Source organism: Vulpes vulpes, chromosome 13 (assembly GCF_048418805.1).
Source record: "Vulpes vulpes isolate BD-2025 chromosome 13, VulVul3, whole genome shotgun sequence".
Lineage (NCBI taxonomy): Eukaryota > Metazoa > Chordata > Mammalia > Carnivora > Canidae > Vulpes > Vulpes vulpes.
Window position 1 is genome coordinate 158,830,496 of NC_132792.1, and position 22,660 is coordinate 158,853,155.

The window sequence follows — 22,660 nt, forward strand, 5'->3', positions numbered from 1 at the left end:
ACAACGAAAAGCAAAACAAAACCCCAAGGCCACTGCTCCCCGGGTGCCCTTCCTCCGGCACGGGGTCTCGTCAGCCTCCCTGGGACCTGCTCACCGCGTGCAGGCCTCAAGGCCCCAGAGCGCGTTGGTTGTCCTGCGGAGGGAAGGGGAAGGATGTGCCGGGACGCTGCCAAGACACTGGCCGGCCCGGGCCACTCTTAGCTCATTTCCTGCCCTCTTGCAGGCAAACCTGAGGGCAAGGCCACGGACAAGGGTAAACTTGCCGTGAAGGCCACCGGGCTCCAGCGCTCGTCCTCCGACGCCGGCCGGGACCGCCTGAGCGACGCTAAGAAGCCCCCGTCGGGCATCGCCCGCCCCTCCGCCTCGGGCTCTTTCGGCTACAAGAAGCCCCCTCCGGCCACAGGCACGGCCACCGTCATGCAGACCGGGGGATCGGCCACGCTCAGCAAGATCCAGAAGTCCTCGGGCATCCCCGTCAAGCCCGTGAACGGCCGCAAGACGAGCCTCGATGTGTCCAGCGGCGCCGAGCCCGGCTTCCTGGCGCCCGGCGCCCGTTCCACCATCCAGTACCGCAGCCTGCCGCGGCCCGCCAAGTCCAGCGCCATGAGCGTGACCGGCGGGCGGGGCGGGCCGCGGCCCGTCAGCAGCAGCATCGACCCCAGCCTCCTCAGCACCAAGCAGGGGGGCCTGGCGCCCTCCAGACTCAAGGAGCCTTCCAAGGTGGCCGGCGGCCGCCCCGCTCCGGCCCCCGTCAACCAGACAGACCGGGAGAAGGAGAAGGCCAAAGCCAAGGCGGTGGCCTTGGACGCGGACAGCATCTCGCTGAAGAGCATCGGCTCCCCCGAGAGCACCCCCAAGAACCAGCCCAGCCACCCGCCGGCCCCCAAGCTGGCGGAGCTGCCACCGACCCCTCTCAGGTACCCGACGGGGCAGCCCCTTCCCGCCTGTCCGCGCTCCACACACCGGGCGGTCCGCAGGCCTCGCTAGACGGGGCGGCCGCTGGTGCCTCTCCCCCCCACCCCCGGGTGCCGGGCCTCCTCCCTCTGTCACAGCTCCCCTCCCTCTCCCCTTCCCGGGCCGCCCTTCACCGGTCTTCAGCTCCATCCTACGGTTTGGCCGTGTTTGCTGACACGCGGGTGTATCCGTCCCTATGTAAACCCGCCCGCCTGCGCCGCCCCCTCATCAGGACTGGAAGGGACCCCAACCTGATGGCAGGGTGCCTTCCGGCACATTCCACAAGGCGCGGGGATGCGCCTCTGTGCTTAAGTAGCCAGACCCAGGGGACCTAGACGGGGCGTCCTCTGAGGTCCCACCTGCCTCTCGCTTCTGGGACTCCATGATTCTAAATACTCGATGTCCACTCCCCTCAGGGCCACGGCTAAGAGCTTCGTCAAGCCGCCCTCGCTGGCCAACCTAGACAAGGTCAACTCCAACAGTCTGGATCTGCCATCATCGACTGACGCCCACGCCTCCAAGGTCCCAGACCTGCATCCTCCGAGCTCCGCAAGCGGGAGCCCTCTCCCTTCTTGCTTCACCCCTAGCCCCGCACCCATTCTCAATATTAACTCAGCCAGCTTCTCCCAGGGCCTGGAGCTAATGAGTGGTTTCAGTGTCCCCAAAGAGACCCGCATGTACCCCAAACTCTCAGGCCTGCACAGGAGCATGGAGTCCCTCCAGATGCCAATGAGCCTGCCCAGTGCCTTCCCCAGCAGTACTCCGGTCCCTGCCCCACCCGCCCCTGCCGCTGCACCCCCAGAGGAAGAGGCGGAAGAGCTGACCTGGAGCGGAAGCCCCAGAACCGGACAGCTGGACAGGTGGGTGCACAGACACATGGCGGCGCCTGGCTCTGTCCCTGGGCCTCTGGCTCCTCTCACCACCACTAACACGCCCCGGGTTGCACTGGCGCTTGGGACCTTGAACGTTTTCTCACACCCATTAAGTAATTTCACTTGCCTTACGACGGCTCCGGGAGACAAGCAGGGGTTCGGGTCCGTGGGTTTGTTAAGTTGTGATTGTCATCACGTGGTGACACTGGGGGCGCGGAGCACGGTCCGTAGGTGACGGCCCGGGGCCTCGTCGTGATGAGTCTGACCTTCATCCAGAGCTTCTGCTCGTTAGGCAGACGGCTTTCCACGGTACCTCGCCTCCATAGGCCCTGCACGCAGCCGAGCACGTCCTGATCCCCAATCAGAGAACATTGAGCCCCTCCGCTGAACCTCTCAAGCTGTCAGCCCAGAGGCAGCCGCAGCTCTCCCCCTATATTGTTTGTAGAGACCAAGGGGCTCACGGTTTGGTGTCTTGTGTTACGCACTGCGTCCCGCAAAGCTTAGGGTCCCCACGTCTGGTCTCTAAGATGGACTCACATCCTGTCTCTCGCGCTCTCTCTTTTTATTCCTGCGCAGCACTCCACGGGATCGGAACACTCTTCCCAAGAAAGGGCTCAGGTAACCCTAAAATGCGTCTGTCCTTCCCCGGGACTCCTGGTCTGTCCTGGGCCCCAGGCATGAATTCAGTGCCCCTTTTGGCTGCGTTACGTGCCTAGACCCCCGGGGACCCTCCCCAAGCTTATAGGATGCGGGAGTCCACTTCAGAGCCAGCGTTCCTTTTTGGGGATGGGAGAAACACGTTGGTGCGTGGGAATCCTACCCTGCCCCGTCCCACAGCCTGTGCCGTCCCGTCCTAAGCATCCTGTGTGTCCCTCTCTGTCACAGTTGGAGGGAGAACAGGCCACCTGTGGGGTCACACAGATGGGCACGAGCAGGGCACCCCAGTCCTCCGCCAGCCCTGCGGCACTGACGTCCCCGGTTAGGGGAAGGAGCCCACACGTGGGGCTGCAGAGCTCTACCTGGAGCTTTGGTGTGGAGGCTCTCAGATGCCCCCTCCCTCATTTCAGTCCCCACCTCAGGACATCCCATGCGCTACCTGCTGGTCCTTCAGGACCCTCTCGGTGGCCGGGGGGGGGGGGAAGGTGTCCAGGCGGCACGTCCCTCGCCCCCTCTTGGGCTGTTTTGTCCTCCCCTCCTCTTCCTCGTCCTGCCTCCGAAGCTCCCCACCGGCCTGAGCTGTGGTTCCACCTGGCAGTGGCCCAGACTGAGGTCTCCCGTGCCCTGCAGGTACCAGCTGCAGTCCCAGGAGGACACCAAGGAGAGGCGACACTCGCACACCATCGGCGGGCTGCCCGAGTCCGACGACCAGTCGGAGCTGCCGTCGCCCCCGGCTCTCTCCATGTCCTTGAGCGCAAAGGGCCAGCTCACCAACATAGGTCAGTGTTCTGGGTCGCTCGCTGCGGCACGGGCTGAAGTAGGGCTCACCCTGCCGCGTGAGGCCGGGCAGCTGGACTCTACGCTCCATCTCACATTCGACCCCCGCCACACCGGCTCGCTTCCGTGGTGCCTCAGTTTACCTGACCAAAATCAGACTGGGGGCAGAGTGCTCCAGGATGATCCTAAACCGAAAGGCCGCTCCCCGGGCCCACGTTGTAGGGTCCTCGTAGCCTTGGGGAGTCTGAATGAGGGCACGGGAAAGCCATAAACCAAGGCCCGGAGGACCAGACTCGAGCAGGGACCGGGACAGGCAGTGGTTGCCAGAAAGGAGCCGCCAGGCCCGGGGCAGCAATACTGAGCTGCTGGGCTGGGGGACGGGAAGGAGGGAACAGCTGCTGACGTAAGCCAGGGGATCCGCCTCCAGAGCCCGCAGAGCCTGGGCCATCGCCGCCCCGGGGGCAGCACCTCTGAAGACGCGGCCGGGCCACCCCCTTCCTGAGGCCCGAGGGGACAGAAAGGTGGACCAGGGAAGCCCGAGGAGACTGCGGACTCCGAGGCAGGGACGGGAGCCTGGTAGCCCCGCACGGGAGCGACCCAGCCCTGCGTGGGGGAAGTAGGCGCCGCGAACCGGCCGTGGGGGCCCCTGCAGGGCCGAGCTGGGGACAGGCTGGCGGTTTGCTGTTGTCTTTCTAGATCCACCTCCTCGTCCAGCCGAGGGAAGGAGAGCAGTAAGGGCCGACGAAGACCCGTAACAGGCTGGGGGGCAGCTGTGGGGGATTCGAGGAGAAACTGGGCTCATTTTGCCTAGCGAAGGGCAGGGAGTGATTCTTCAGGAAAGGTCATCCGGTGGCGGGAAGGCCGCCAGGTGGAGGATGGGGCTGGCGTGTTCTCCGTCTGCACCGAGGGCCAGACGACAGGAAATGCACGGATGCTGCAGGATGCGGGGCTGGGCTCCACCGGACCGCCTCAGTCCTCGCAGGGGCCGAGGGAGGTGTACGGTCCTCTTGTGCACGGTCCCCACGGAGGGACTAACGTCCACCCGCCAGTGTGGAGGCACAACGATAGGCCAGGGAGCTGCATGTGGGTGCGGACCTGGGAGGCTGTCGCCCCAGTGGGGGGGTGGGGGGGCAGCAGGTGCTTCAGGCCCGCAGGGACCCCGCAGATCCCAGCTTCCAGGCGGATTCCAGGAGCCTCACCTGGCACCCTGGCCTGCTCCGTCCGTCCGACCTCCTGGCCAGGGAGGGATAGGTTTCTTGCGTCAGCACCGACCAGTGGCCGAGAAGGACACTGCTTGCGGGGAGGGTCCCGGCCCCTCCGGTGCCGCCGAGCCCGCCGGTCGCCCGGCCCCCTTCTCTAGCTGCCTCCTTGTCATCGTTCAGATCGATCGAGTCTTGGTCTGAACTCTTAGTCCTCCCGGGCTGCCAGTTGTATTTTACGGAGCCACAACATCCCATTTCATCGGCACATTCAAGTGATGGGACGGTCGCCGGGAAGCTGCCAGGCCCCCAGCCTTCAAAAGCGACAGTCCCCGGGCAGGCAGGGCTGAGGGAAGGTCTTTAAAATAGGAAACGCTGTTCCCCCTTTACTCCCGACAGCAGGGTCCTTCTCCACTAGGGCTCGACCTCCCCGGGAGAGACCCCACTCCTCCACCAGCTGCCTGCACACTCCCACCGCCCCCTCCCGCCCCTCCCTCTCCCGCCCCCTCACCATTTGCTCCCGTGCTCCTGGTGCTCCGTTCCCCAAGGGACCCAGAGAGCTGATGACCCTGCCTCTTCTCCTGCCCTCCCCCTCCCTCTCCTGTCCCCTTCCCCTCTGTCCTTCCAGTGAGTCCCACTGCGGCCACCACGCCAAGAATCACCCGCTCCAACAGCATCCCCACCCACGAGGCGGCCTTCGAGCTGTACAGCGGCTCCCAAATGGGGAGCACCCTGTCCCTGGCCGAGAGACCCAAGGGGATGATTCGGTCAGGATCCTTCCGAGACCCCACGGACGATGGTGAGACTTCATGCCAGCGCGGTTCACGCTCATTCCAGCTCTGCTGGGTCCCCTCACCCACCGCCACCTCCACTGCCGCCACTACCACCACCACCACACACACGTATATGCTTCACAGAACATCGAGTCGGGGCCATTTCAGTTCGTTCTTCCCATCCCTTGAAGGGTCTGGGGGCCCAGGAACCTCTGGGTGGCACTGTCTGGCGCTGGGGCTTGGGGACTGAGCGCCTGCCATTGGGGCCGGGGGCGGGGCGTGGAGCTGGAAGGGTCCCGTGGTTCCCCTCGGAGTGCTCCGGAAGCCGCAGCTCCTCCCCTCTGAGCCCCAGCAGCAGCCTCTCCTCCCCGCAGTCTCTCCGCAAACATGGAAAGAGCCAGGGACATCAGGGGGGGCTCTTAAATCCTGGGAAGGAACTAGGCATCTCATTCCTCTTTCAAGAACGTGCCAAAGGTCAGCTTCAGGGAGGGCCCTGTGCTTGTCTGTGGTGACGCGGGCGTGCGTGGCCAGGGCCTGGAGGACGCAGGCTCTACCGGGACAGCAGGCTTCCCGCTGTGGCTCTCGGGGCGCTCGGCCTCGGCGGCGGCATCCTTGCAGGGGCGCGGTGCTTCTGTCTGTAGGGCTAGTGGGTCAGCGGGGCCAGGACCTGACACCTCAGCCCGCGTGCCATCTGCGTGGCCCCCAGGGCCGGGGAGAGGACAGGATTGCGGGACCTGAGCTGCTCTGAGCAGCTCTGATGAGAAACTCCCCCTGCCCCGCAGCCTCAGCACTTCTGCCTGGGAAGCTCAGAGGACGCCTGCCCCCCCGACCCCTCGCGTCCCTCCCCCTGAACCCTCGTGCCCGCGGAGCAGGGCCGCCTGAGCCAGGGCCCGCCAGCCCCGGGCTGCCCGAGAGTGCAGACTGCAGGAGGAGGCTGGCTCTGCTCAGGGCCTCGCCTCCTCCGGGTCCCGGCCTGCCCGGGGCTGTCGTGATGCCCGTTGGGGCCCCCGTCGTGTCCCTCCTGTTTGCTCCGGATGCCCTCCAGAGCCAGAGTCCAAACTCCTGCCCCAGGGCTCTGCCCAGGAAGCCCCCGTCCCTGGAGCCCCTGCTAACTGTGCGCTCTGTTTCTCTTCCAGTCCACGGCTCTGTGCTGTCCCTGGCGTCCAGTGCCTCCTCCACGTACTCCTCAGTAAGCGCGTTACTCTCTTCCCCTCCGCCCCTTCGCCGCTCCGGCCCTGCTCCCTGCAGCCCGTGGTGGTCGGGAGCGGGGTGGGTGGGTGGGGGCCGCTAACTGCTCACTGTGCCTTGCTGGTGGGGTGGGGGCCGGGGAGGCGCCTAGAACCTGGAGCACGCGGTTGGCGGCAGCTCTCGGCGGCCTTTCTGGCCTCACCGGCGGTTCCTGAGCCAGCGCTGGTGCCTTTTGCTTCCCTCCTTTGAAAACTCGACAGTGCCCTGGCGACAGCCCGTTCTGTGCCAGGGTCAAGTGGGGGGCGTGCGCTTGAGTGGCAAGGCGGGCCGGGTAGGTGCAGGTTGATAGGAGTCCCGCATCCAAGCGCGGACGGAAGTTGCCAGGCGTCCCCGCGGGGCACGGGGCACGCGCGCCCTTGGCCGTGGGGTGTAGCTCGGTTCTTCGATCTGTCCTTGCCCTGGTTCTCTTTTCCTTCGCGCGAGCGGCGTAGGGATTAGTCTTCAGATCAACTGGAGTTTCACCTCCCAGCCGTCTCGGCAACGACCCGGTTGGCTGGAGCCCGAGCTCCTGAGCCACCTTTGATTTGAGGCCAAAGATAGGGGCTCAGCCCGCCTTGGGAGGGCCCGGCCGGGCCGGGAAGCGGTCTCGGCCCCCGAGTCCCACTGCTGCAGGTTCTGCGCCCCGCCCCGGGCCCGGCTTCTTCACCTCCGTAGTAACTACCCCCTTCTCTCTCTTTCTCTCCTTCTGTGCTCCTTCAGGCTGAGGAGAGGATGCAGTCTGAGGTAGGGTGCAAAGCCTTTGTCTCTGCTTGTTAACACCGCTGAGCCCCGTTCCGCTCCCAGATCTCCTCCTCTTCCTCCTCCTGCTGCTGCTGCCGCCGCCACCATTAACTTTGTATTTCTCTTCCTTTCACAGCAAATCCGGAAGCTTCGTAGGGAACTGGAGTCGTCCCAGGAAAAAGTGGCCACCCTGACGTCTCAACTTTCTGCCAACGTGAGTGCCGCGAAGGAGGGGGGGACCCAGGCAGTTACTGTGGCCATAAGTCACCTAAGTTCAGCCAGAGGAGGAGAATTCCCTGCGGGGATCCCCTGGGCTTAGCGTCCAAGGGAGCAGGTCCCGCTCACAGCTGTGCGACATGGACCCGGGCCTGGCCCGCTCTCCCTGAGTCCCGATTCTTACAGAACTGTCTCTGCCCCAACCCTGATTAACGGGTGTAGACAAGTTCGTGCCTGGCCGTCTTTGAACTCCCCAGAGAGGGGGTGGTTCTGCATGGCCGTGGACACTTGCCATCGGCCGTGGACACAAGTGGCCACGTGTTGGCGAACCCTTGGAACTCTCTGCTGCTGCCCCGGGGCCTGCTCATGACGCCGTTCGTGCCGCAGACCTGGGCAGGCCCAGGACCGGCTAGTGGCATTCTGTTTGCGGGCGTGACCCCCCGGGAAGCGCACCGCCCCCCAGTCCAGCTGCGTCCTCACTGCCAACCGCCTTCTGTTAGCAGCTCCCTGGGCGGGGGCAGGAATGACCCGAGCTTCAGGTTGGGAGCCAGGACTCTTCGTCCCCGCCCTCGACCTGCCCTCAGTCCGTCCCGCTGGACTGGCTCTCCTGTAGGCCTTGCTTCTTCTACCCCGCGACACGGCGGGAGATGAGGCCGCCTCCTCTCGCTGGGCTTCGGTAGTGTCTCCCCTGTGACCAAGTTGCAAACAGAGAACATAAGACCCATTTTCCCCCAACGCTGTAAACAACAGCTGAGCCGGATTTGCAGGAGCCTTCCAAGTGCTCGCACAAAAGTAACCATGTCTGCCATTTCCGCAGGAGTTTCTGGGGTGGTGGTTGTTTTTATTCCCCCTCTCTCGTCCCTTCCTCTCTGGGGAACTCAGCTGTCAGGCCTGGGGTCTTCCCTTGGGATGGAGGAGACCACTTCTCCCCCAGGTGTTGCAGCTTTCCATTCTATTTCAACCACTTCCCTCATCGCGCTGGTTATTTCCTTATATTGCTCTTTCCCCAAACCCCCCACTCCTACGCGGTAGCTCACCGGTTTGTGTGAAGCCCGCGTCACGCACCGTCTTCCACTCCTGGGGCCTCCTAAGAATTATAATGTCAGCAAGAGCCCCATGGCTTCCCTCCCTCGTGCCCCACCCAGCACGGCTGGTGGCCCGGGTCACGTCCCCCACACCCCGGGATCACATCTGGGAGACGCTGCGGGGAGAGGCGCCGGGAGGAGAGGACATCGGTGTGTCTGATTCATTTACAGCATCCGTCAGCCACTGTGCTGTCAAGGCTGCGGGAGAGCCAAGAAAATGAATGTAGAGGTGGTTTTTCTTCCAACAGGAAGTGCCCTTTGGCCAAGAGAGAACACCCAGACACGACGGGTTCTGAATTTTAGAGGCAGATTCCTGCTGAGGGTCGGAGCCCTGCCCTCAAGCAGAGACGTGGTACCAGAGCTCTCCAGGATCCCCTGGTCCCTGACAGAGCTTTTGTCCTGTTCCGTGGCGCTTCCCAGCTGCCCACGCCGCGGGCACACCCTAGACAGGGAGGGCCCGGAAGCCCCCCACCTCTGCCAAGCGCCAGCCTCGCCCTGGCACCGCGGCTCAGCCCTGAAGTCTTATAGGCACCCTGGTGAGGCTGAGGGTCAGGGAGAGCTCGGAGGAGGGAGAGGGTGTGTAGGAGATGGGAAGAAAGCCCCTCCAGAGCGAAGGGGGCCCCCATGAGAAGAGGCCAAGACAGCACACGAGAAGCCAGCCGTCGCTGGGGTCCCTCACGGGATGTCCGGGGACCCCATGCAGTGTGTTTACGGACCTGGGCAGGGATGTAGAAAAGTGAAGGAGACACAGCCCGAGGCCAAGAAAACAGGAGTTCCCTGTACAGCGGGTGGAAGCCAACAGCTTGGGGTCCTGGCCATGACACAGGTCTGCCAGGGACCACCCGGGCCTTGCAGCCTCATAGCACCGGTGCCTGCAAGAGGCTGCCCGCCCAGACCCAAACGCATCCCGCCAGCGACTGTCCAATGCAAGGAGCCTCTGTCGTGTTTCAAGGGCAGGCGGTGAAAGCTAGAGCCGGCCGGGAGGAGAGAAGCCCTGGTCCGCGGGAAGCAGGCACAGCTGCCGCACACCCCATCCCGAGCTCTGGGCCGAGGGTCTGCCCGAAGCCTGCCCGCACTCCTTGCTGCAGGGTCACGGACGTGCTCAGGCGCCCTCCAGCCATGGTGGTTCCCCATCCCTCCATCCCTCCATCCCTCCATCCCCGGTTCCCCTGGGCTTTCCCATACAGTCCCCCCCCCCCAACAGCAGGAGGGCTGTCCTTGCTGCCCCTCCGCCCGGCCTCCTCGTGAAGCACACCTGACACCTAGTGGCCGCGCGGCCTACTGCTGTCCGGCCCTGCGGAGGCCGCCTGCGGACCCCGGGGCTAGAAGCAGGACGGACTGGACGACAGAGGGCACCTGGGAGCAAAGGTGGACAGAAGCCCGAGCAGTTTCTACTGGGAGGTGATCTGGATCCATGGGGCCAGCCCGCCAGCAGTGGAGGAGTTCAGTTGAGACCATAGCAAAGCCCTGGAGGTTACGGGCCTCCTGAAGAGCAGAGGGACAGTCCCACCTCTGGTGGTGACAGGTACTAGATCCCCAGTGTCCCAGCGCCTCCGAAGCCTGCCCTGCCCTGATGCTGTCTCTGCCACCTCGTCGCTCCGGAAGCTCGTCCCCACCAGAACCTGTCTTCAGGCCGAACATCAAGGGGTTCGATTGCACCTGTCTGCTCAGGGAAACCAGTGTCCAAAAATCGCCAGGAGGGTTGTCGGCGTCGGTCGCTGCTAAGACGCAGAGTCAGCCCCAACTACCCCCGCACCCCCCCAGTCTGTTCCCTGCCCAGGCCTCAGGCGACTTAGGGACCTCCGTCTGTGTTTTTTTTTTTGTTTTGTTTTTTGTTTTTATTTATGATAGTCACACAGAGAGAGAGAGAGAGAGGCAGAGACACAGGCAGAGGGAGAAGCAGGCTCCATGCACCGGGAGCCCGACGTGGGATTCGATCCCGGGTCTCCAGGATCGCGCCCTGGGCCAAAGGCAGGCGCCAAACCGCTGCGCCACCCAGGGATCCCCTCCGTCTGTGTTTATTTCAGGCTAACCTCGTGGCGGCCTTCGAGCAGAGCCTGGTGAACATGACCTCCCGCCTGCGACACCTGGCAGAGACCGCGGAGGAGAAGGTGAGGGAGCGGGGGCTGGGGCACACGGGCCAGGCTAGCGTCCTCCCCTCAGAATTCCCTGCCTTCCCTAGCAAACCTGGTGGAATTCCAGCGCCCACCATCTGGCTAATCCCAGCTAATGACACCAGTGTCATTCTCTCTTAGGACACGGAGCTGCTGGATTTACGAGAAACCATAGACTTTCTGAAGAAAAAGAACTCTGAAGCACAGGCCGTCATTCAGGGAGCCCTTAATGCCTCAGAAACCACACCCAAAGGTAGGACGTCCCACCACGGGTTGGAGGAGGACGGGAAGGGGGTTACTGGAGACTTTGGTCTGTGCCTACGATGCGCCAGGTCCCATATCAAATTTTTAGAAGGTGAGGGCCCCCTGATGCCCTTCACTGTGATGCTCCGGACTGGTCAGTGCCAGGGCCACGACCCTACCGCCCCTGGGGATGAGGGAGAGGAGAGCACACCCGTCATCCCCGGGGGTCCTCCCCTGAACCTTGAGGGCGGAGCCCAAGAGCTGTCAAAGGCCATGGTTCACATGGCACTTCATTCTTAAAAAAGTCTAAAGGTCCTCTTCTGAACCATTTGATCCGGGAGTCCTACTCCTTACCCAGAGGAGGTAAGATTTCATTGTCTTCGGAAAAACCTGAGGGCTGACAGCAGCTTTCTCCGCGACTGCCAAACCGTGGAGGCAACCGCGATGCCCTTCAGGTAGGCGGATGGATGAATGCGCTGGGCTGTAGCCAGTCAATGAGACGTTGTCCAGCATTCGGAAGAAATGAGCTGGCGCGCTATGAAGAGATCCGGCGCAGTCTCCCTTGCACATCACTAAGTGGAAAAAGCAGTGAGAAAAGGCTACGTGTCGCACGATTCTAACTATATGGCATTCTGGCAAAGACGAGGCCATGGAGACTGTGAAGGGCGGGGGGGGGCGGTGAACACGCAGAGCACAGGGGGTGTGAGGGCAGCACAATACTCTGTGTGATGCTAGAATGGAAAGTGCCTGTCACTATACATTAGTTCAGAGCCTCCGACTGTCTGTAACACCACGAGCGAACCCTGGTGGCCCCCGTGGACTCTGGCTGATGATGACGTGTCGGCACAGATTCATCGGTTGTAACAGATGCGCCCCTCCGGTGGGGGATGCTGAGAGTGGGGGGCCTGTCGGGGGCCACACGGGGCTGTGGGAAGCCTCCGTACCTTCCTTTCAATTTTTGCTGTGAACCCAAAACTGCTCTACAAAATAAAGTCTAAAAAATTAGCACTTTACATTTTTACACACACACACACACACACACACACACACACACACACATGATCTTATTTGATCCTCATGTCAGTTCTCCAGGGGGGTGCAATCTGCTCTTCAAATGAGGCAAAGAGGGACGCCCAGGGGGCCCAGCGGTTGGGCGTCTGCCTTCAGCTCCGGTTGTGACCCGGGGTCCCGGGATCGAGTCCCGCGTCAGGCTCCCCGCATGGAGCCTGCTTCTCCCTCTGCCTGTGTCTCTGCCTCTCTCTCTCTGTCTCTCATGAATAAATAAATAAAATCTTTTTTAAAAAAATGAGGCAAAGATCACGGAGCCTAAGTGAGGCTCAAATGACAAGTCAGCCTTGGCATTTAACAATCAGCCAAGCTTTGCCTGACAAAGTCAAGATGCGTAGTGGTCTGATGCCCCTAAACCCTGCAACCTCTGACTCCAGGCAGCCTTCCAGGGTAGTGGGGTGGTCCCCTAACTTGTCTGTAGTCTGTCCGCCTTTTTATCCCACTAGCAGAGATCCCCAACTTCCATCATGTTCTCCGGCCCCTTACTCTGCTGCCGACCTGCCTCCCTCTGAACCTAGACTTTGCCTCCTCCTTAACCAAGAAAATGAACATTTTCAAGTAGGAACTCCATTGACTTCCTCATTCCATCAATTTATATTCATCTGATCCTTTATGTTTCTCCCGTTTTGTTGGAAGGGGCTGTCCTTTCTGGCCAAGAGGGATCCCTTTCGTCATGCTTTGGGATGCTCCCTCTAGCACTGATACCCAACTCATCTGCGCGTGCACACACACAGACACACACTTTTCTGCATCTTTGACCTCTTATTCTGCATTTGCTCCTTCCCTTCTGCTTGTAATGCTCTTAAAGTCTCTTTTGTCTTTAAGGAAGGCAAAGGATGTATCCGCTATATCCTTTCTACTGGATAGATTTCCTTCTTTCCTTCACCACCTTACCTTCCAGTTCTCTTTCCCACCTAACCCCACTATAATTTGCTTGCATTACTATCACTGTAAGACTGTTTTCACTGAAATCATCAGGGACACCCATTTTCCCAAAATTTAATAATTTTTATTTTTTTAAAAGATTTTATTTACTTATTCATGAGAGACACAGAGAGAGGCAGAGACAGGAGAAGCTGGCTTCATGCAAGGAGCTCAATATGGGACTTGAGCTCGGGACTCTGAAGCCAAAGGCAGACGCTCAACCACTGAGCCACCCAGGCTTCCCCCCCCCCTTTTTTTTTCAGAATTTAATAATTTTTAGTACTTAATTTACTTGACTTATATAAAATAGACATAATCCCTAACCAGAAGTCTGTTGTATCAAATCAGATCTATGTGAACATTCACCATAGAGCCAGGCATGTAGTAGGTGCTCAAAAAACCCTCTTCTACACACACACACACACACACACACACACACACACACACCTGCGCCACACACACATACACAGGCAGTATCTCAAGATTTCCAATATCTGGTCCTGTTAAGGTCTCCTTCCCTCATTAAGTTCTCCCCATGGCTTCTGAGTCATCATTCCCATCTTGGCCTTGTCCTACCTCATCTGACTCCTTCACAGAATCCATTCCTTCCTTCCAGTTTATCTTTAAGGTCTGGGCTTTTTTTTTTTTTTTTTGAGAGTGAGAGAGAGTGCATGAGTAAGGGGAGGGGCAGCAGGACAAGGAGAGAGAGAATCTTAAACAGGTTCTCTTTTTTAAAAAAGTATCTTATTTCTATATTCATGAGAGAGACAGAGAGAGGCAGAGACACAGGCAGAGGGAGAAGCAGGCTCCCTGCAGGGAGCCCGATGTGGGACTCCATCCCAGGACTCGGGGATCAGGCCCTGGGCTAAAGGCAGATGCTCAACCGCTGAGCCACCCAGGCGTCCCTTAAACAGGTTCTGTGCTCAGCCCAGAGCCCCACACGGGGCTTAGTTCCAAAGCCCTGAGATCATGACCTGAGCCAAAATCAAGAGTCAGACGCTTAAGTGACTGAGCCACCCAGGTGCCCAGCCACAGCCGTTTTTTAATGACTCTACACACTTTCTTTAGTGTTCACATCCATCCTGTGGCTTCTATAACCTCTTCTTTTTTCCTTTTGAACTTTCAGAGATGTAATTTGCATGCCATAAAATTCACCTTTATAAAGTGTGTAATTCGGTAGTTTTTAGCATCTTTACTGCCATTACCATTATCTAATTCCAGAACATTTTCCCCACCCACAAAGAAATCTCCTATCCATAGCAATCACTTTCTGTTCCCTCCTCAGTCCTCAGCATCCATTGATCTATTTTTTTCTGACGCTATGGATTTGCCTATTGTGGACATTTCATAGAAATGGAATCATACAATATGTGCTCTTTTGTAATTGGCTTTTTCATTTAGCATAATGTTTTCAAGAATCATCCATGTTATATATCAGTACCTCATTCCTTTTATGGCTGAATAATCTTCCATTGTGTGGACATACCACGTTTTTAATCTTTTCATCAGTCCATGGACATTGGAGTGTTCTCACATTTTGTCTGTCATGAAGAATGCTGCTATGAATATTCACGTACAAGCTTTTGTGTGAACATACGTTTTCAGCTCTCTGAGGTATATACCTAAGAGTGGAATTGCTGGGGCACATGGTAGCTTTATGTTAACTTTTTGGGGAACTGCCACATTGGTTTTCAAAATTGCTACACCATTCTACATTCCTTCCAGCAGTGCATGAGGATTCCAATTTCTCAAATCCTTGCCAACACTTGCTACTGCCTTTCTTTTTGTTAGAGCCATCCTAGTAGATGTGAAGTGGTGTCTCGTGATTTTGATGTGAATTTCCTTGATGGCTAAGGATATACTGAGTATTCTTTCAGTGTGCTTATTGATCATTTGTGTATCTATGGAGAAATGCCTATTTAAATCTAGGCCTATTTTTTAATCAAATTTAATTATTTGTCTTTTTTTACTGTTGAGTTGTAAGGGTTTTTTAATATATTCTGGATGTTAGACCCTTATCAAATATGATTTACAAATACTCTTTCCCATTCTGTGGATTGCTTTCACTTTCCTGATAGTGTCCTTTGAAGAACAAAAACTTTTATCTTGATGAAGTATATTTTATCTAGTTTTTTTTCTTTTTTTATACTTTAGATATTACATATAAAAACCCTATTGTCTAATCCAAATTCATGAAGATTTACTCTGATGTTGTCTTCTAAAGTTTTCTAGTTTTAGCTCTTCCATTTAGATCTTTGGCCCATCTTGAGTTAATTTTCATATGTGGTGTGAGGTAGGGATCCAACTTCATTCCATTGTAAATGGCTTTCCAGCTGTCCTAGCACCATTTGTTATAAAGACTATTTTTCCCCACTGAATGATCTTGGCACCCTTGTTGGAAATCACTTAACCATAAACGTAAGTTTATTTTTAGACTGTCAGTTTATCCCATTCTTTGTGTGTCCTTAACCAGTACCACCCTGCTTGATTACTATAACTTTGTAGTAAGCTTTAAAATCAGGAAGTCTGGGATCCCTGGGTGGCGCAGCGGTTTGGCGCCTGTCTTTGGCCCAGGGCGCGATCCTGGAGACCCGGGATCGAATCCCACATCGGGCTCCCGGTGCATGGAGCCTGCTTCTCCCTCTGCCTGTGTCTCTGCCTCTCTCTCTCTCTCTCTCTCTCTCTCTGTGACTATCATAAATAAAATAAAAAAAATTAAAAAAATAAAAAAAAATAAAAACAAAATCAGGAAGTCTTAGTCTTCCATCTTGGTTCTTTTTTAAGATAGTTTTGTCCACCCTGTGCCCTTTACATTTCCATGTGAATTCTATAATCAGATTGATTATTTGTCAGTCTCTGCAGATAAGCAGGCTGGGATTTTGAGAAGGATTGTGTTAACTCTGTATATGGAGTTGGAAAATATCGCCATCTTAACAATAGATCTTCCATGAACATGGCATGCCTTTCCATTTATTTAAATACTTCTTCATTTCCTTCAGTGGCATTTTGCTGTTTTCAGTATATAAGTCTTTTGTTAAATTTGTTTTTGATACTATTGTAAATGGAACTGTTTTACCAATTTCCTTTTCAGATTATTCATGACTAGTATATAGAAATACAAGAGATTTTTTTATATATTTGTCTTGTATCCAACAAACTTTGCTGAGTTTATTAGCTCAAATAAGTTTTACAACCTCCTCTTAATATGTATCTCTGTCCTCTCAATCCTCTCAACCTGTATCCCCATCCTGAATTTTGTACCTCTATTTCCAAATACTTTTGGACATTCCCACTTAGATCATCTGATAGGTGGTGTCTCTAACTCAACATGTCTAGCATTAAAAGACATTCTCTCCACTTTCCTTACAAATAGATAAACCAACACTTTCTCTTCTGTAGTTTTACCCTTTTCAGTTTTTATCATCTGCTGCCTGGTCACCCAAATCACTAATATAAAAGTCATCTTTTTTTTTTTAAGATTTTTATTCATTCATTCATGAGAGACACAGAGAGAGAGAGAGAGAGAGAGAGAGAGGCAGAGACACAGGGAGAGGGAGAAGCAGGCTCCATGCAGGAAGCCCGACGTGGGACTCGATCCCAGGTCTCCAGGATCACGCCCTGGGCTGATGGCAGGTGCTAAACTGCTGAGCCACCAGGCATCCCCAAGAGCCATCTTTTATGTCTCACTGGTTCACCATATAAAGCCATTGAGTTATATATATATAAGATAGATAGATAGATAGATAGATAGATAGATAGATAGATAGATAGTTGAGAATCAGATCAGAGAAAATCAGTCACTTGGTCAAACATAGTTTATAAGTGATGAATCTGGAATATTAAGCTATTTCATTTCCCAAGTATACATTACTTTTCAGATATGTATTTGTTAAGTGAATGAATGAATTCTGTCTTTTGCTATGAGTTCGCACGTTTTCCTTTGTTCAGGTTGACCCAGACTCAACTTGGTCAGGGGATTTCTAGGGACGTTCAACAAGCTAATGCTCAAAGGAGTGATGCCTACCCTTATTTTATTTGTGAAAAGATAATACATGTATGTGGCACAAAATTAAAAATGCACAAAAGAGTTCCTAACCTTTTGAAGTTCCTAACCTATTTGATTCTAAAACATCCTTTGCTTCTGAAAGTACTATATAGCATAGTTTTAAAATTTAATTGATAGACTCACAACTACTTGGAACCTCTAACTGGTAATAGATACATACACTTATTTTGCTGCCCTTCATTTTATTTTTTTAAGAAGTTTTTATTTATTCATTTGAGAGAGAGAGAACACAAGCAAGGGGAGAGGCAGGGGCAGAGGGAGAAGCAAACTTCCCGCTAAGCTGGGAGTCCAATGCAGGGCCCAATTCCAGGACCCGGAGATCCTGACCTAAGCTGAAGGCAGATGCTTAACCATGTGAGGCCCCATTTTATTTTTAATTAACTCATTTTTATTTTTTATTTTATTTTTTTATTTTTTAAAGATTTTATTTATTTATTCATGAGAGACATAGAGACAGAGAGGCAGAGAGAGAAGCAGGCTCCATGCAGGAGCTCGATGTGGGACTTGATCCCGGGACCCCAGGATCATGCCCTGGTGGAAGGCAGGTGCTAAACCACTGAGCCACCCAGGCGTCCCAGATTAACTCATTTTTTTTTTAGATTAACTCATTTTAAAATTAAACTTATTTTTATCATAAAAGCAATACATGTTCTAGAGGGAAAATGTGAGCTAGGGGTCGTTAGGAAGCCATGTCCCATTGGCCAAATCTGGCTCACCATCTGTTTTGTTTTTTGGTTTTTAAGATTTATTTATTTAATTCAGAAGAGAGAGAGAGAAGTGGAAGGGGCAGAGAAAGAGGGAGAGAGAGGAGAACCTGAAGCAGACTCTGCGCTAAGTGCAGAGCCGGATGCAGGACTCAATCTCGTGACTGAGATCATGACCTGAGCTGAAATCAAGAGTTGGAAGCTTAACTAGACTGAGCCATCCAGGTGCCCGCACCACCTGTGGGTTTTTTTTAAATATTGTTTTACTTATTTATTCATGAGAGACACACAGAGAGGCAGAGGCACAGGCAGAGGGAGAAGCAGGCTCCCTGTGGGGAGCATGATGCAGGACTCGATCACAACCTAAGCCAAAGGCAGATGCTCAACCACTGAGCCACCCAGGTGCCCATCACCTATTTTTTAAATAAAATTTTACTAGAACACAGCTACACTCAATTTTTACATATTGTCTCTGTTGCTTTAATGCAGCAACAGCATTGCTGACAAGGTGTAACAGACCGTGTGGCTGCAAAGCCTGAAATATTTACTCTCTGGCCCTTTACAGTAAAAGTCTATCAGCCCCTGATGTAAACTGAACCAACGGGTATGTGGTAAAATATAAAATCCCTCTCCCTGAACCCCCCCTTCCACATCTCACTCCCCAGAGGTAACTACTATTAATAGTTCTTGTGACTCTTTCTAGAAATAATTTTCTGCATAAACCAACAAATAAATATGGATACACGTATCCATTTTTATACAAATGGAAATTTCTTTACGTCAAGTCAGCATGTTCTCTTGAGAATTTTCCACAGCCTAGAATAAGTGGAGGTACTCCATAGTATCATACACGTGGTTGGGTAATCATTGAAAAAGGGTTTTCCGTGTGCTTTGTGAGCTTTGGCAGATCCTAGGATCTTGTTTCCCCAGTAGTATGAGAGGAAGATTAAAGAGGCGCTCACGGTCACGGAGACAGTGAGAAAATAACCAGCAACTACCCACATCCTCGCTGAACAGCTCTTATTTCTAGAAGGACAACTGCACATCGCCACCTGACCAGTCCCCACCTCTGCTCTGGTTTCCCTCCGCCCCTTTCTCCGTGGTAACGTAGGATGTGCTATGGAAAAAACGAATCTTAGGACCTTGTCCTGTAGTTAGAGAAGGTGCTAAGGTCGGAGGACGCTGGCCGCGGGTACACGCAACCTGTCTGTACTGTTCTTTGTACGTGAGTCTGCAAGTATTTCAAAACAATAAGGTCTTAAAAATCTGATTGTATTTGGGGTGCCTGGGGGGGCTCAGTCAGTTAAGCGTCCAACTCTTGATTTCGGCTCAGGTCGTGATCTCGGCGTCCCGGGATCGAGGCCTGCGTTGGACTCCGTGCTCCGGGGGGACCTGCCTGAGGATTTGCTCTCTCCCCCCTGCCCGTCCGTCACTGCATGCTCCTCCCGCTCTCGCTCCCTCTCTGAGTATATCTGGTTATATTCTGCTTTTGCTCCAGGATCTCTGCTGCCCTTGCTCATTCCCTATGGCACAAAGGCAGATTTCCTTTAAAAGGCATCCAGGGGGATCCCTGGGTGGCGCAGCGGTTTGGCGCCTGCCTTTGGCCCAGGGCGCGATCCTGGAGACCCGGGATCGAATCCCACGTCGGGCTCCCGGTGCATGGAGCCTGCTTCTCCCTCTGCCTGTGTCTCTGCCTCTCTGTCTCTCTCTGTATGACTATCAAAAATAAATAATTAAAAAAAAAAAAAAGAAGAGTAAAAACTTTAAAAAGAATAAAAAATAAAAGGCATCCAGGGCTCTCCCGGTCTGACCTGACCTCCCAACCTCCACCCCCCCCCTCGCCGTGCTCCTTGGGCTGCTTCCCTTCCAGTCTGCCTGAGGTTCCCCACAGCAAAGCCGGAGCCCTGCACGGGGCCTTTGCATGTGCTTTCTCTTCGGCCCTATGTGGGTTTCCAGTGTTCCCATCTGATGAACTTCTGTTCTCTCAAGACTGAACCATCTCCTCCTTGGTTAACTTTTTCCCTCCCTGTGGTAGAAAAGTAGATCATGTTTTGTGCCATTCCAAACCTCCTTGGAGCGGAGAAGATTTTCTACCTGCCAGATGAGACAACTAAAGCTCATTGAGGTTAAATGCAGGACACATGGCTAGTTACACTTGGCCTTGGAGCACCAGGCAGCTGAAGAGTATTGCTGGGGAAAATCATGAAAATGTAGGCTGAGGGCCACCTCGCTGGCTCATTCGTAGAGTGCCAGCTCTGGATCTCGGGGTGGTGAGTTCGAGCCCCATGCTGGGGGTAGAGTTTACTTTAAAAAAATGATAGGTTGATGTCTTCCATCAAAGACAGCTTTCCTTAAGCCCTTCTCACACCTATTCAGGCTGAGTTCACTAGTTTGTGTACCTGGTATTTATCCTACTGGACTGGAAGCTTCTTGAGAACAGGGATCATTCATTTTTTACCATTAGCATTTTTTTTTTGTTATGGAAACACAATTGGCACTCAATAAATATTTGTTGATAGAATGACCCCAAAAATGAATAATGTGGACATAGGATAGGAGTTACGGGTGCCCTTCTCTTACACCTTCTGCAGCTGCACTTGCCATAAGTCTCATGTCTTCTTTAAATCTCCCCTGTGTGTCTTCTTCCCACTTGTACGTGGTCCCTAGAACTCCGGATCAAGAGACAGAACTCCTCGGATAGCATCTCGAGCCTCAACAGCATCACCAGCCATTCCAGCATTGGCAGCAGCAAGGATGCTGATGCAAAAAAGAAGAAAAAAAAGAGCTGGGTAGGTCGAAGTTTTGGGGGCGGGAACCATGTAGAGCCATGGTGGGTCATCTCCACCTCAGCATAGGGATCGGCTCCTTCCAGAATTAACCAAGATATGGTTCCTTGGGGCTGATAGGATGCCCCAGGCTTCTGCTCAGAGCAAGGTCCGCTAAACTCCCTGTTCTCCCCCTCACGCCCCACTTGCACCAAGGCCGTCCCTGCAACCCTGTATCCACACCCACTTTCCCTGGGCTCTCCACACCTTTGGGTAGGTCAGATGTGTTTGGCAACAGAAGGAAATATCCAGAAGGGAACGTCCTGTCAAGCCCTTTGCCCATCCCACCCCCATTCCCTTCTATACTATGGAGAGAAGATTTTCTGAACAAAGCCACTCATTCTAGGTGCTCCTGCAGGTCATTTCTTCAATTTTTTTGGAGAGGTATTGGTGGAATTTTCCATATTACTTCCAAAGGAACCTTTATATTCCTGTTGACTAGCCCAGACATAGTCCCCCACCCCTCCAAACCCCCTAGCTGGCTCCTGGTAGCCCTAAACTGACTTTGGATGCCCTTTCTGAAATTCCGTAGGCAGATCTAAAACACCTTTTGCTCCTCCGCTGCCTGTGGTAAGGAGAGGATCCCCAGATGGAGACTTCTCGCTCCTCTGTCCCCTGTTCAGTAGGACTGGCCCCCAAATCTTTGTATAGCACAGATGGGTCCCAGCTGTGTGAAATGAGTGATTAAGTGTTGCTTCTTTTTTTTTCCCTTCAAAATGCTGACTTCAAATCCCTATTTTTTTCCAGGTCTATGAGGTAAGAGACCCAGTTCCTCTCTCCTTGTTTTCTCTTTCCTTTTGCCATCCCTTCCCCATTTCCAGAGCAACTCCTTCCCCCTAAAGAAAGAGCGACCACTCATAAAACTAACCGTAACAACCACCCCGGAGTTCCTAACTCACTCCACTGCATGGTCCATCCACAGCTGCCCCATATGAGGACAGAGGAGTGGTCTGGTTGGGGGCCAAATGGGAAATTTAAACAAAATCCTGATCTATTCCCTCCTGTCTTCCCCTTGTTACAAAATCAGCCTGTTATAAAAGCAGTCAATTTGAGTTCCTCCTACCCAGGAAACAAGTTTTCTGATTTTTTTTTGTTGTTTTTTGTTCCTTCAAACCCTGGAAGCCCAAAATGGAAGAGAATCATTAGATGAACATTATTTCGACCGCAGTTTCCAGAGGCCAGTTCAGTTTGGGTCTCACCTGAGGATTTAGCTCTACAGGGAGATGGACCAGAGATAGGAGAGGATATGATCCAGTCCAAGGGCACCTTGAAACCACCCAAAAACCTGAAGCCCTGAAACCTGAGTATCCATGGAGTTTCCAAAGACCTTTCAGGGATTCACGTAGCCTCACAAGCAGAAAGTGAACCCAGATTTTCCATGTTTTCCATTACGAACCAGACATCTGAGCTCCACTAACCTGGCCCACCGTTGTGCCAGGTGTTAGAAAGGATGGGGAAAGGTGGAGAGTGTAATCTGAACCACCCGGGGGCCTGCAGAATTGCTGGGGAAACCGAAAACCAAGAGTGTACATATGGCACTGGGAACAATCCAGCGGTGCTGAAATGCTGACTTCCGCCAAGGAGTGCTAGAGGCGCTCGTGGATGCAACTAATCACAGAAGAGCAGGGAAACCCCACAGGGGAGGCAAAAGCTAAACCGAGATGGGACTACGGCGGGAGAGGAGAGCGTGTGGAGACGCTTTCTACGTGGACCTGCCTGGTCGGAGGAGGAAGCCAGGGTAGCCAGGGCACTGAGTAGGGCGGGGTGCCCATATGAAGGGCCTCAGATGCCGGGACACTTACTTGCACTTGACTCTTCAGGTTGGCGTTTCCCAGAGTGTGTTGTGCGCTAGTCCGCGGCAGTGCTGCTCCTCAGTGACGCCATAGCCCTCGGAGAAGCCCTCCAGGGCATGTCCGCGTAGCCACGTCCTGAGATGTGCCTGAGTAGAGTCTGTTCCGTTTGCTCGGTCCCTGAACTCGGGGAATCGCTCCCCACGTAACACCAGGCATCATCTGCCAGCGGTTGTGCTGTGGGAACCCCGAATGACACAGAACAGTCCTGTCTGTCTCTCAGGGTCTTCGTGATCTTACAGGACATGTGCTTCGGGCCGACTGTGGTCACAGGATCTCTTTCCGGGCACGCACACACCCGTGCACGCGCGCACACACGCACACGCACACACTCCCTTTCTGTGTCTCTGTCGTGTACGCACAGC

At 54.5% G+C, this 22,660-nt stretch overlaps 1 protein-coding gene across 9 annotated transcripts in view; it reads left to right on the forward strand.

Annotated features, from left to right (window-relative positions):
* The window catches only part of NAV1 (neuron navigator 1), a 244,587-nt gene that overhangs the window by 204,199 nt on the left and 17,728 nt on the right, over nucleotides 1-22,660 (forward strand). For 4 of the 9 annotated variants that reach the window (XM_072733471.1, XM_072733472.1, XM_072733474.1 and 1 more), the window contains 11 exons: nucleotides 224-917; nucleotides 1,371-1,814; nucleotides 2,403-2,444; nucleotides 3,114-3,262; nucleotides 5,088-5,258; nucleotides 6,369-6,421; nucleotides 7,180-7,203; nucleotides 7,337-7,414; nucleotides 10,529-10,612; nucleotides 10,757-10,868; nucleotides 20,288-20,409. In XM_072733471.1, coding sequence (XP_072589572.1) covers nucleotides 224-917; nucleotides 1,371-1,814; nucleotides 2,403-2,444; nucleotides 3,114-3,262; nucleotides 5,088-5,258; nucleotides 6,369-6,421; nucleotides 7,180-7,203; nucleotides 7,337-7,414; nucleotides 10,529-10,612; nucleotides 10,757-10,868; nucleotides 20,288-20,409 — 1,973 coding nt within the window. The remainder of the gene's footprint in view (nucleotides 1-223; nucleotides 918-1,370; nucleotides 1,815-2,402; nucleotides 2,445-3,113; nucleotides 3,263-5,087; nucleotides 5,259-6,368; nucleotides 6,422-7,179; nucleotides 7,204-7,336; nucleotides 7,415-10,528; nucleotides 10,613-10,756; nucleotides 10,869-20,287; nucleotides 20,410-22,660) is intronic. The other 5 variants (XM_072733468.1, XM_072733475.1, XM_072733469.1 and 2 more) reach the window with 3 other exon arrangements.